The 12093-nt window shown below is 41.0% G+C and overlaps 1 protein-coding gene across 1 annotated transcript in view; it reads right to left on the bottom strand.

Moving 5' to 3' along the window:
• Positions 1–685: 685 nt before the first annotated feature.
• galntl6 (polypeptide N-acetylgalactosaminyltransferase like 6) overlaps positions 686–12093 on the bottom strand; it is a 290933-nt gene continuing 279525 nt past the window's right edge. Inside the window, exons 10-13 of the mRNA XM_056271845.1 lie at positions 11774–11995; positions 5272–5388; positions 4896–5045; positions 686–1482 (exon numbers count right to left, since the gene is read on the bottom strand). Of these exons, the coding sequence (XP_056127820.1) occupies positions 1315–1482; positions 4896–5045; positions 5272–5388; positions 11774–11995 (657 nt within the window). The 3' untranslated portion in view covers positions 686–1314. The remainder of the gene's footprint in view (positions 1483–4895; positions 5046–5271; positions 5389–11773; positions 11996–12093) is intronic.

The following is a 12093-nucleotide window of genomic DNA, read 5'->3' as shown; positions in this document are numbered from 1 at the left end:
ACACACACACACACACACACACACACACACACACACACACACACACACACACACACACACACACACACACACACACACACACACACACACACACACACACACACACACACACACACACACACACACACACACACACACACACACACACACACACACACACACACACACACACACACACACACACACACACACACACACACACACACACACACACACACACACACACACACACACACACACACACACACACACACACACACACACACACACACACACACACACACACACACACACACACACACACACACACACACACACACACACACACACACACACACACACACACACACACACACACACACACACACACACACACACACACACACACACACACACACACACACACACACACACACACACACACACACACACACACACACACACACACACACACACACACACACACACACACACACACACACACACACACACACACACACACACACACACACACACACACACACACACACACACACACACACACACACACACACACACACACACACACACACACACACACAGATGTGGCTCAACACCAGAGGGAGACAAACTATCACTTTTGAGATAAGACAGTTAGCATGATATCATCCATCAGCATGACACAGGCAAGTCAACACACAACCACTCATTTTCTGATTTATTTATAGACGAGAAACTCTGTAACAAGATAGATTCCATTGAAAAAGTCAAATATTTCATTGAGTAACTCACCGCCTCAACCCAAGTTTGACTCTACAGGTACAAGAGATGATAAAACAGAGTCAATACACATAAATTAAATCTGGAAAGGCACCAAATAAATACAAATAAATATGCATTTGAAACGATCCCAGATAAATAAATAGCAATAAAAAAAATAAAATAAAATAAAAACTCTTTCCAGTTTATGGTTTTGTACAAATCCACCATGCAATCTTCAAGAACTGATACAGAACATTCTTTCATTGGTCTGCACTTCCAAAGTCCTAAAGCTGCTCTGTTTTTCAATGTATAGGAAGCAACTGAGGGCCCAAGTTAGACCCCTACGAGAGAGTCGGGCTGTCCGTATTCTCCTCGACCAGCAAGGTGCTCATTGGAAGCGTTTCCACCAGCCTCATGTCTCTCGTTGTTTCTAGTCCCCTCATTCAGACTGCTGCAGAACCTTGAGAGGGACCCAGAGCCAGACAGTAAGAACATCCAGGCCCACATTTAGGATTGTGGGAGGTGTGTGTATGTGTGGAAGCCAGCTGATTGGCTTGACCACAACCCCAGGTCCTATGAGCTAGAGGCGCTGTTGAATTTGTCCAGAACGGTGGCGTTGACTTTCTGGAAGATCCACTGTTGTGTTTCAGACTCGGGGTCACACTTGTTCATGAAAATCCGCTTATCACCCGGGCTACAGTCTATGCAACCGCTGCTCACCAGGTGGTACAAAGATTTATCCTGGAGCAAGAAGAAGATGGGAAGGAGAAAAAGAGAAGGAGGGTGAAAAATAAATAAACAAGAAACAGTGACTGTGACTGTGGCAGATGTCTAATCCTGCATTATCTCCCTCTAGCCTTCAGTCATATTACAGGAGTGGAACTGAAGAACCAAACATGGAATGCGCTAATCAGAAAAGCGGACTTTATTTCTTGGCTTGAGTTTGGAAGTGAAACGTGAGAATTGAGAAATGATGTACGGGAAGGGCGTTAGGTTGCAGGGGCGTTTTCTCCGAGGATGCAAAGGGAGCAGTGTCTCCTCAGATAATATCCACTGTACACAAATATTTCGAAATATGCCATTAAAATTGTGTATAAATATATTTTTTTAAGTGACACAGCGACAACAGTGCTTAAAGTTACAGCGTGAGGCAGTGTCTCTCTTCCCTCCACTGAGCCCATTGAGTTTTAACAGACTCCCTAGAGCGTTAGAGCGTGCCATGGGTTTGGTGGCGGCTAATTGAGAATAAATGGAGAAGTCACATACGAGGAGGCAATGCTTCCATCACATTTTGATTGGCCTATTATGTTGTTCAAGTGATAAATTCCGATTGGCCTATTACTTTATTCAAGAAATAAATATATTGGTGTTAATGTAAAGACTAATTAAAAAGTAAGTAAACAACTCGCCCACAAAGTTATCACCGTTTTATGTCATGTCAAAACCAAACTTGAAATGACTTTGAAAAACAATGGAATAGTAGTGCAGTGGAATGGAAAAAAACACGTTATGTGTAAACAGGCCCTAAGTAATGTTTATTTAACCTGGAAATGTGTCAACATTAAGTTTACTGGAACATTAATTTACATTGGATTAAAATGAAGCATTAAAAACAGCGATGACTTTGCCTCATGATTTCAAAACACCACTGCACAACGGTAGGTACACTCAGAAAAAATGGTACAAAAGCTGTCATTGGGACGGTACCCTTATGCTTTTCCACTGCATGGTGTGGTTCGGTATAGCTCGGTAAGGCTCGCTTTGGCGCTTTTCCATTGCATGGTACGGCTCGGTATGGCTCACTTTGAGGTGCTTTTCCACTGCATGGTACGGCTCGGTATGGATCGCTTTAGGTGGTACCACCTCTGTTGAGGTTCCAAGCGTGCAGTACCGATACTAAAATGTGACGTGAAAACACTACAGATCAGTGATTGGTCAGAGAGAATCGTCACTACCAGTGTCATTGGATTTGCAACACGAGACACCAAACCCGCTACATTTAAATAGTCAGCAGCAGCCACCGCAGTGTTATTTCTTCGCACATTTTTTTTTAAACGACTTGCTTGAAAAATAAATAAAAATAAACTTGAAAAAAGAAATCGTTGTGACTGGCCAGTAGACGAGGTGCAGACGTTTGTCTTGTTGGTAGCCGAGGAGCGGACACTCTTGCTGGATGGGGCGACGATCAGTTTATAACCACCCACTTTGAAGCGGTACTAAACTGCAGTGGAAAAGCAAACCGAGCCAAAGCGAGCCGAGCTGAGTCGTACCAGGCAGTGGAAAAGCGCCATAATATAAACCATTTAGGTACTAATACCTTTGAGATACTAATATGCACTGTTTAGGTACAAATGAGTACCTTTTGAAAGGGTACCGCCCCAGTGACAACTTTTGTACCTTTTTTTTTTCTGAGAGTGAAGAAAATGAGGAAGGTGAAAGGTAAATAAAAGTGAAAGAATGGGGGGATTCATCATCAATCTCCTATCAAAAAGTGAAAGACAGCAAAGAAAGTCTCCACTTGAAAGTGTTCTCCACAGCACACAGAGCATGTATATTTTTGCGCTAGAAACTACTGAGTATGCCAAACAGAGCCGGTGAAAAAATAGAGGATGTGTCCCTAAGGGAGTGATCAGGCTGAGCAGAGGAGGGACATGCCTTCGGGCTTTCGGCTCCAGTTCTGTGCTGCTCTCCCCTGGGTTGATTTACTGTTCTCTGCGCCTCAGGCAGCTCCACTTCCAGGTACCACCTCTTCCTTTCAACTGTGTATTTCTCCTCTCTATAGCGCCGTCATTGACCTATCCTGCAATGACAGTGATTTCTTTGCTTGACACCTTAAAGCCCTTGTGCGAGACGGAATATCTCAGTTTAGGCTCATGGTACCTCGCTAGAGGGCTAGAAAAACTGTGCTTCTGTATTAGGCTCTGTCGTTCGTGATGGGCCCAGAGCGATAGGTATTAGTCTACAGGGGCTTCTGTAACAAGGTGTACGTTCGGTCCCACCGCTGCTCTGTTGCTGTAGATATACTTTATTGACCTCTTAAAGAAGATGTGAAGAGGGAATATGGAGGAAGACAGGTGCAGCTTTTCCTTAGAGATGGTATGAAAATGTATGAAGAGATATAAAAACGTAACACATGCTGACTGTAATGGATTTTATCTCAATAACGTCATGCCCTCTTGTATTCCGTCAGTTGTCTGTGTTATATTTAAATAGTTTTATAGCCAAGCATTTTTTGTTACATTACTTTTTCTTAGAACAAAATGTATATGAACACACGCACATGCACGCACGCATGCACACACACACAAGGTTTTCTAAAGTTATAAAATCATTGTAAAAATTCTCATCATTTTGCCCACAATTTTGACATCGATACCATGGGGAAAAACTGCCATATAGATATTTTTAATATGATCTCATAATTTGGCAGCAGATTTATTAGGCTACTGTCACTTTAAGACCTGACGCACAGATTCATATACTGTTACAAATGCTTTTTTCCCCCCTCAACTGTTTACATTCACTTAAAACATAACTGACTGTGTTTAGTCAAATACTCGCAAAGGCTGTCATTTTTTTTTTTTACATTATTTTGTGTGTATTTGACTGTTTAAGCACAATAAGTAGCGAAAAAAACAAACCTACATTAAGCACTGAGAGGCAGCTTTATGTGCACGCACTTTGGGTGTGAGCACAAAATCTGCGTAATGAGTAAAATTATGGGCAATATGCGCAATCCCACGCTGAAATTCATGCTCTGTAACCACCATACCAACGATCTTCATCCGGAGCAAATGAAAGGAGTGAGAGGAGCGCTGTCTGAGAGATCACGAGAGAGCGAGAAAGCGCAGCTGGTATCATGTATCTATAATGTGGGAAATTAGTATTGGAAGCGTTTCAGTCAAATATAAAATTAAACCCGCCAGATTGGCTAGTAGGAGTGAAACCTCAGACAAACCTTGACCACTTGGCACAAACCTGTAATAGGCACAGGTGAGTTTTGAAGAAGCTACTTGAAAGAAGTTAAAACATAAGATAGTTTTGATATCTTTTTGGTCACTATACAGTAGTACCTCACACGTTTGTGTTATTTCATAAGAATGATAAGCTATATTCAAATTTGTGACTGGTAGTGTATCTGTATTACTGCATACCTTCCTGTAGCTCCAGTGCTGGTTGCCTTTCATACCATGACAGTCATACAGAGTGATGGGACTGTTCTGACTAATAGCATCGAAGCAGAATTTTCTGGTGTGCAGGGGATCTCCAGGCCTGATGTCCTCTCTCCAGCCAAACGTGAAAATCTAACCACCACAGGGAACAGCAATACTCTCAGTTTTAAAAAAGACTGTCAAGGAATACGCTTCATATCATGATTTCATTTAATCAAAGTATCAGTTCATTTTTAGGGAGTTACTTAAGAAACTACACTTAAATAGTCAGCCATCTAATGCTGTTTACACTATTCTAACATGTCTGATACTAATCAGTACTGAGTAATGTGGGAAATGTACTGAAAAGGAGCCTTACCTGCTCATGTGCCCATGTTCGCTCTGCGCCCTCTTTCAAACAACTGTCCAGACGCAGTTCAGTGCCAGTGGAGCCATGTTTAGAATCGATGCACAAACCAGATGCCACATTACGGATCTGCAGAAAGAGAAATAGATTTGTTGAGTGACACCTATCAGTTGCACAAGGATTTAAGTTAGCCTTAGCATTCCCTGAGGAAATCTAGCATAATGTATTCCATGTTTTTCCAGGCTGGTTAGTGCTGGTATAGTGCTGTTCTAGTTGGTGGACCAAAGTCATGCTGTTCTCAAGCAAAACTGAGCTGGTTTTGCTGGTCCACCAGCATTTTCGCTTCCCATGCTGGTGTCCAGCAAACCTGCAACCAGCATGAAAGACATACTTTATGCTGGTGAACAGCAATGCTGGATTTTTCAGCAGGGTTGTCAGTGTATATAACAAGATACAAGAACAAGGCATCTGAGATCAAAAGGTTTGTAAGATAAACATATACATATATGCATAAGCTCCACTCCACATAGCCAGCAACTCCACATACACAAAGTGCATTGAAAACTCAACTTAAAATTTATTTCAATTTAGGCAACATTTTATTTTATATATATATTTGATTAACAGGGGCATTGCACATTACTAAACCTTCCTGTAAATGTGTCAGCATTAGCACCAAAGGCTATTTTTTTTATCTGTAGTCCCTGGACAGAATGTTATGTCAACCTAAAACAAATATGGTTAAAATACATAACACAATCCATAAATCCATCTATCAATAAAAATAAACCACAAACAAACATAAAAGAACAATATCAAGAAGAAATAGCAACAATGACAGAAGCAATGAGAACATGAGAGGAATACTCTAATAAGCATTTAATTTACAAACTAATTTGATCAGTATTGAATTAATTAATTAGTTCAATAATAATAAGGACATGTTCTGCTGGTATTTGCCCTGCCAACATTTCAACTAGCCACAAAAACATTAATGTTCCTTAAATGTGTCAGAAATATTTATATATATATATATTTTTTCCAATAATAGCAAAATTATCCAGTTATAATTTAAGTCCATGACATACTTTTGGGGAAAAAATGACATTATGACAGCACAATTTGCATAGCATTTATTAACAAATGTAAGATGTAGGCCTACTGACCTGATGGACCTTATAATATATTCTCTGTCAACAAATTCTGGTTGAGATTTGATAGTTCTGTGGATATTAACATCGAAATGATGCCACGATGACTCGCTTGGTTTAGTCCTCAGTTGTAAGTCGCTTTGGATAAAAGCGTCTGCTAAATGACTAAATGTAAATGTGGTAAAATGAGTTTTGAGGCCATAACATAATTGTGCAAGGTGCCGTGTGAAAACATGTCTTTATTAATCCATAATCTGCCCCTGTAATCATAATTGTGTGTGAAAACGATTAAAAGTGCTTGCTGTTTTGCTGCCTCCAGTGTTCATTTGCTAGAAACTGCAGTGATATGTACCTGATGGTACATATTTTGTGGCGCTGCAAAAAAAGTGTACAGAGGTAGGCCTACGTATTTCCTATGAGACCAGGTTGAAAATTTGTATATTATTAAATAGTTACACATGAGTTTCTTGGGAGCACAGGAAAGCAGTATTTCCCGACCATAACAATCATGGTTAATGACCTCTACGGTGCTCACGGTGTGCATTAAAGGTAACAGAATGTTAGCCAAAAGTTTTACTTCTTCCCCAACTGTGCGGTGAAGTATAATGTGACCCCTGGTCTGCAATCTGTTCAAGTGCAAAATCGGACAATTTAAATAATGATTCATTCAAAATACACCTGTTCACAAAGTCGTGTGCACTTTCCCCATTGTATGAACTCTAGAGAGTTCCGCTGCGCCTTGTCCTTACATTTTTCTCTTTTTTTCCCTTTTTTTGATTAGCCGTCCAGGTCGCCTAATTTTCTTTAAGGCATTCAGGTGTACTGACTGTTGTCACAGTGCAGCTCAATAATGCATGAGCGGCTGGAGCCACTGCCTCCTGAGCAGACACAGAAGAGCGGGCAGCAGTTCTGGGCCAATTCTGCTCACTTATTCACCTCACTAGGGAGACATAGGGGGGCTAGGGCTTGGGGCAAGGTCACACACACACACACACACACGCGCAAAAAAAGGAGGCCTGACAAAGAGGATGAACTGTGGTGGAGCATATTATGCTGTGCAGCGTAGTGCATGCACAATGCATAAGCTTCCACTGCTGAAATTGTGCACTGCATACCAAGGCCATCAGAGGAAACATTGCAGAGTGTTTGTTGGAGCCGTTTCCTCAAATATGTTTTTCTCACGCTCATGAGTCCTGAACGATTGAGGTGAGGGATTTAGGGTTTTTGTACTCTTGGCAAGCCATGACTGTTGAAAGTAATTGGAAATCAGTTAGTAGGCTGCAAAAAATCAACATGAAGTTCTGCTCGATGCATTCTGCTCTGTAACTGCATGACTTAAAGCAGATTTTTCATGTTGGTGACTTGATGCATTTGCTGCTGCTCACAGTCTGAAAGACAGAAATTCACTCGAAATGTTGAAATGACTGTAAACCTAGGGTGGAAACTAATGCAATCAAAACGCAACAAGCTTTTCGGGGCGGGTGAGAACGTCAGAATAAAAATGTCCTAACTCAGACGGTGGTCTTTATTGTAGTTCAGGTCAACACTTTACTGCTTATTATTTACGGGAAAGGAAATGGTGCACTCTATTTGAGCTGTGATTTCTTTTCAAATGAGCTGGATTGGAGAATCGAGTGAGGACGAGCTTGACAAATGGAACAAAATGAAAGCGAAAAGCAAGGTCACACCAAGCTCTGCCTTGCCGATTTATTCGTAAAAGCTTATTTTAAGCTTATTTTAACCCCGAAGTTATAAAAAGAAAACATGTTTAATTCATTTTTTTGTCTATTAGCAGCTTCTCGCTCTCTTTTGGACCTTCCTTGCGCCTGCCGTCGTGTGATGCTTTCAGGATGAATTATTTGACTTGTTCAACACGGTAACAAAGACATGCATTAGAATCTAATTTTCTGTTTGCAGCCAATTTACTACCAAACAACATTTTTTTGTGAAGTCAGAGCAACTATAAATGTGTTCCAATATGTTTTAAGAAGCTCAAAGCATGTATGTTGTGGATTTTCGAAAGCCTCTATTCTCTTCATTTCTTTTCTAAAGTATTCTGGAATTTAGCAGGAGGTTGTGCTGATTAGAAAGAAACCGCAAGAACATTTCCTCTCGCATCATTTTAAGTGCTGCTAAAGGGCTCAATCATCAGTGCCTACTACCTGTTCATGGTGTAGCCTTTTTTTTTTCGATGCAGAAAAAAATGAATTAATTGATTCAACTTTGATTTATAATATTTATACCACAAAATAAAGAAATAAATGAATGCACTTTTCTAGGTTATACTAGAAGAGTGCATGTAATCACAAAGCTCTTTAGAGGTAAATACAGCAGAATCAGACCAAATCAGCATGGGTCTCTCCTCTCTTCTTCCTCTCAATCCACAGGGGGGGAGGGGGTACTCTAAAATGGGCCTGAAAACTGCATTTATACCGTAAAAGCCTTTGGCAGCAATGGCTGTGAGCATACAAGTGGCTGAAAAGTCTGCTGATTGCATTTAAAGTATTTGAGTGTATTGAAGAGGCAATGAAACAGCTGTGGGGGGGAGAGAGAGAGCATATATGTGTGAAGGTGGGCGAGTGGCAAATGGTTGACAGCCTGCTTACCCATCTCACCGCCCTGTCAGCTGGAGGTCATGCCGACGTTGACCCCTGTCCTTTGCTGAAAATGCCGACAAGAACCCGTTTAATTCCGTAGCTACCCCTCTCCCTCTCTGTCATGGTCCATGGGGGTGGCTTCAAAAGTCCAATGAGGCTCTTTTATTGTGCAATACATCAGGTGGGTGACAGGTGGCCAGAGCGGGGTGTATGAAGCTATCAGGTTGACAGTCAAATTACTATCATTTTGCTTCAGGAAAGAAGATATTTACCGCGCATAAATTTCACCCGAGCAGGTTCCCCAGCCACATGCCGCACAGCCCTTTTTTTACCATCAATTTTATGCCGCTAATGCAAAAAAAGCCAATAAGTGAAAGGGAAGGGATGTTGTTTGCTAATGGACTTTTTTTTTTTTCATTGCTCCGCTGAAACAATTGAAACCAAAGTGCTGTTTCCATTACTACCTTAGTTGGTTTCGGATGGACGGATGTGCTTTACGGTAAGCGTCAGCCCTCCAATTAATTTGGAAGTGAAATTAATTACATTTGTAAATTATTACTTGCCATTTCTGACACATCACAGTATGGGGACTGAAAAAAGAGGAGATGGTGTTCCCTGGGGGGATTCATTAAGGCATGATGTCTGTGAGGTACATCATTCAGCAGTGATTAAAAAGGCCCATCAAAATGCACAAGATGGGAATCACTCCATGCATATTAAATACCCCCTACTATGACAGACATGGCAGAACCACAGATGGAGAGAAATGACAAGCCCATCTCTCCATGCGTGTTCCCAAGAACCACTGTTCTGGCACAGCAAACCGGAATGATAATGAATGACCCGAATAGCCTGTCTGCCTGGATCAGCTTGAGTAATAAATGTATAACACATCTTCTGTTTATTTATGGATTAGGAAGCAGTGATGCAAACAATAGTTATGTTGTGATGTCGCTGTATATTAGACAGCGCAGTTTTAGGTGAGGACCGGCCGCCTGCTTGTCTTTGGCGAAAAATGTGTTATATCTCACCCGGCAGTGCTTCTCATAAATCAAAGAATATTTCCGCATAACCTCTCTGTCATATGCACGCACGCACACACAAACACACACACACACTTATACCTGTTCTGGCATCTATGCTCTGTCTCACAGGATGTATTGACGGTCGTGCCGTCTTTAGTGTGTAACTCAAATCAAGTAAGTGTGGAAAAGTTATGTGCCCAATTATGGGTAAACAAAGATATGTGAGGGGTGTCAAAACTGATTGGTAACTGAAAGATTCAGGTAGAAACCTCCATTGTACCCTGAGCACCAACACCAGGTTGATTCAGGACAAGTGGACCCGTAATAACTGTAAGTTGCTTCGAATAAAAGTGAATGTCAGGTTTCTTGAATGCAGTCTGTGGCGAGCAGGACGAGGCAGAGGGCCGTGAGAGAGCAGCGCGAGGCCGGTGGCGTGATTACTGATGAGCGACACCTGTGCGACGCACCGGTCTCGTATCTCTCACGGAGGAGCAGAAGCATAAAAGGAGGAGCGATGACAGTGGAGATCGTGAGAGGTACAGGCCTGATTTTACGTTGTGTTTTGTGTGGCCAGCAGTCGTCCGCGAGGGGCTGCTGGCATACTTTCATTTGTGTATTTGTTGATTTATTTTATTAAACTTATTGAATGTTCGCCGGTTCCCGCCTCCTTCTTCCCATAACAATGAACCGCGTTACACTGGTGCCGAAACCCGGGAAGAAGGAGGCGGGAACCAGCGAACATTCAACAAGTTTAATAAAATAAATCAACAAATTTATGCTTCCGCTCCTCCGTGAGAGATACGAGACCGGTGTGTCGCGCAGGTGTCGCTCATCAGTAATCACGCCACCGGCCTCGCGCCGCTCTCTCACGGCCCTCGCCACACAGTCATTTTTCAAAATACATCAAATTTAAGGTATGAAATATATATAAATGTGATCATATCCATCAAGTATATACGCAAGTGTTTAAAAGTTTGGTGTCAGTAAGACTTTGTTTTAAAGAAAATAAATACTTTTCATTCAGCAATTTTGCTAATTAATTAATTAATTAATTTTAATCAAATAAAAAAATGACAGTAATGACTTACATTTTTAGAGAGAAAAAAAAAAATATATATATATATATAAAATGTTGTTCTTTTCAACTTTCTATTCATCAAATATTCCTGAAAAAAGTATCACAGTTTCCCAAAAATAGCACAAATATTTCCAACATTGATGAGCAGCAAATCAGCATATTAGAATGATTTCTGAAGGATCATGTAACACTGAAGACTGGAGTAATGATGCTGAAAGGTCAGCTTTGCCATCACAGGAATAAATTACATTTTGAGATATGTTTAAAAAGATTTTAAATTGCAATAATATTTCACAATATTTCTGTTTTTACTTTATTTTTGATCAATTGCATGCAGCCTTGAAAAACTTCTTTCAAAAACATCATACTGTCCCCCAGAATGCTCTCATTTACTAAAAAAATTTCAAAGAAGAAAGTTTATAAGATGGAAAAGTGTTCTTGCTTATTTCTGTTCTTGTTTGACTATAGAAATGTCTCTGTTGTGTACCTTTGTTGAATTCTTTAAAATGTATGCCACTTCAAATTCCAATTCAATATCACTGTTTGGCTAATTCAATTCAAATTCAAAGTCATGAATCAAAAGATTAAAAAGCCAATGATAAAATTCTGCATTTCGCTCAACCCTGGTCTCTTCACAAATTTAGTGTGGAATTGTTCACCCACCTCTCCCCAGGCAGCTGGCGGTGGCTCCACAGGTGGGTAATATTTGGGCAGGTCCCAGGCCACAGTGTTCATATACCATTTGAAGTCTTTACATTTGAGTTGCTTGCGGAGCTCCTTCTGAGCGGTAATGTCGCCAGTGGAGAGGTGGCGGTACTCGGGTCGGCGCTGATAGATGTACTCTGTGTACTCATCCATCCATGTCTCTGCGACTCGTTTCAGGTTCTGTGAGAAGGATTAATGGATATATATATATATATATATATATACTGTCTGTCCATCCATCCATCCATCCATCCATCCATCCATCCATCCATCGATCG

The sequence above is a fragment of the Rhinichthys klamathensis genome, unplaced genomic scaffold, assembly GCF_029890125.1.
Source record: "Rhinichthys klamathensis goyatoka isolate OS25496 unplaced genomic scaffold, OSU_Roscu_1.1 h1tg000325l_1, whole genome shotgun sequence".
Taxonomy (NCBI): domain Eukaryota; kingdom Metazoa; phylum Chordata; class Actinopteri; order Cypriniformes; family Leuciscidae; genus Rhinichthys; species Rhinichthys klamathensis.
This window is presented reverse-complemented; position numbering and strand designations above follow the sequence as displayed.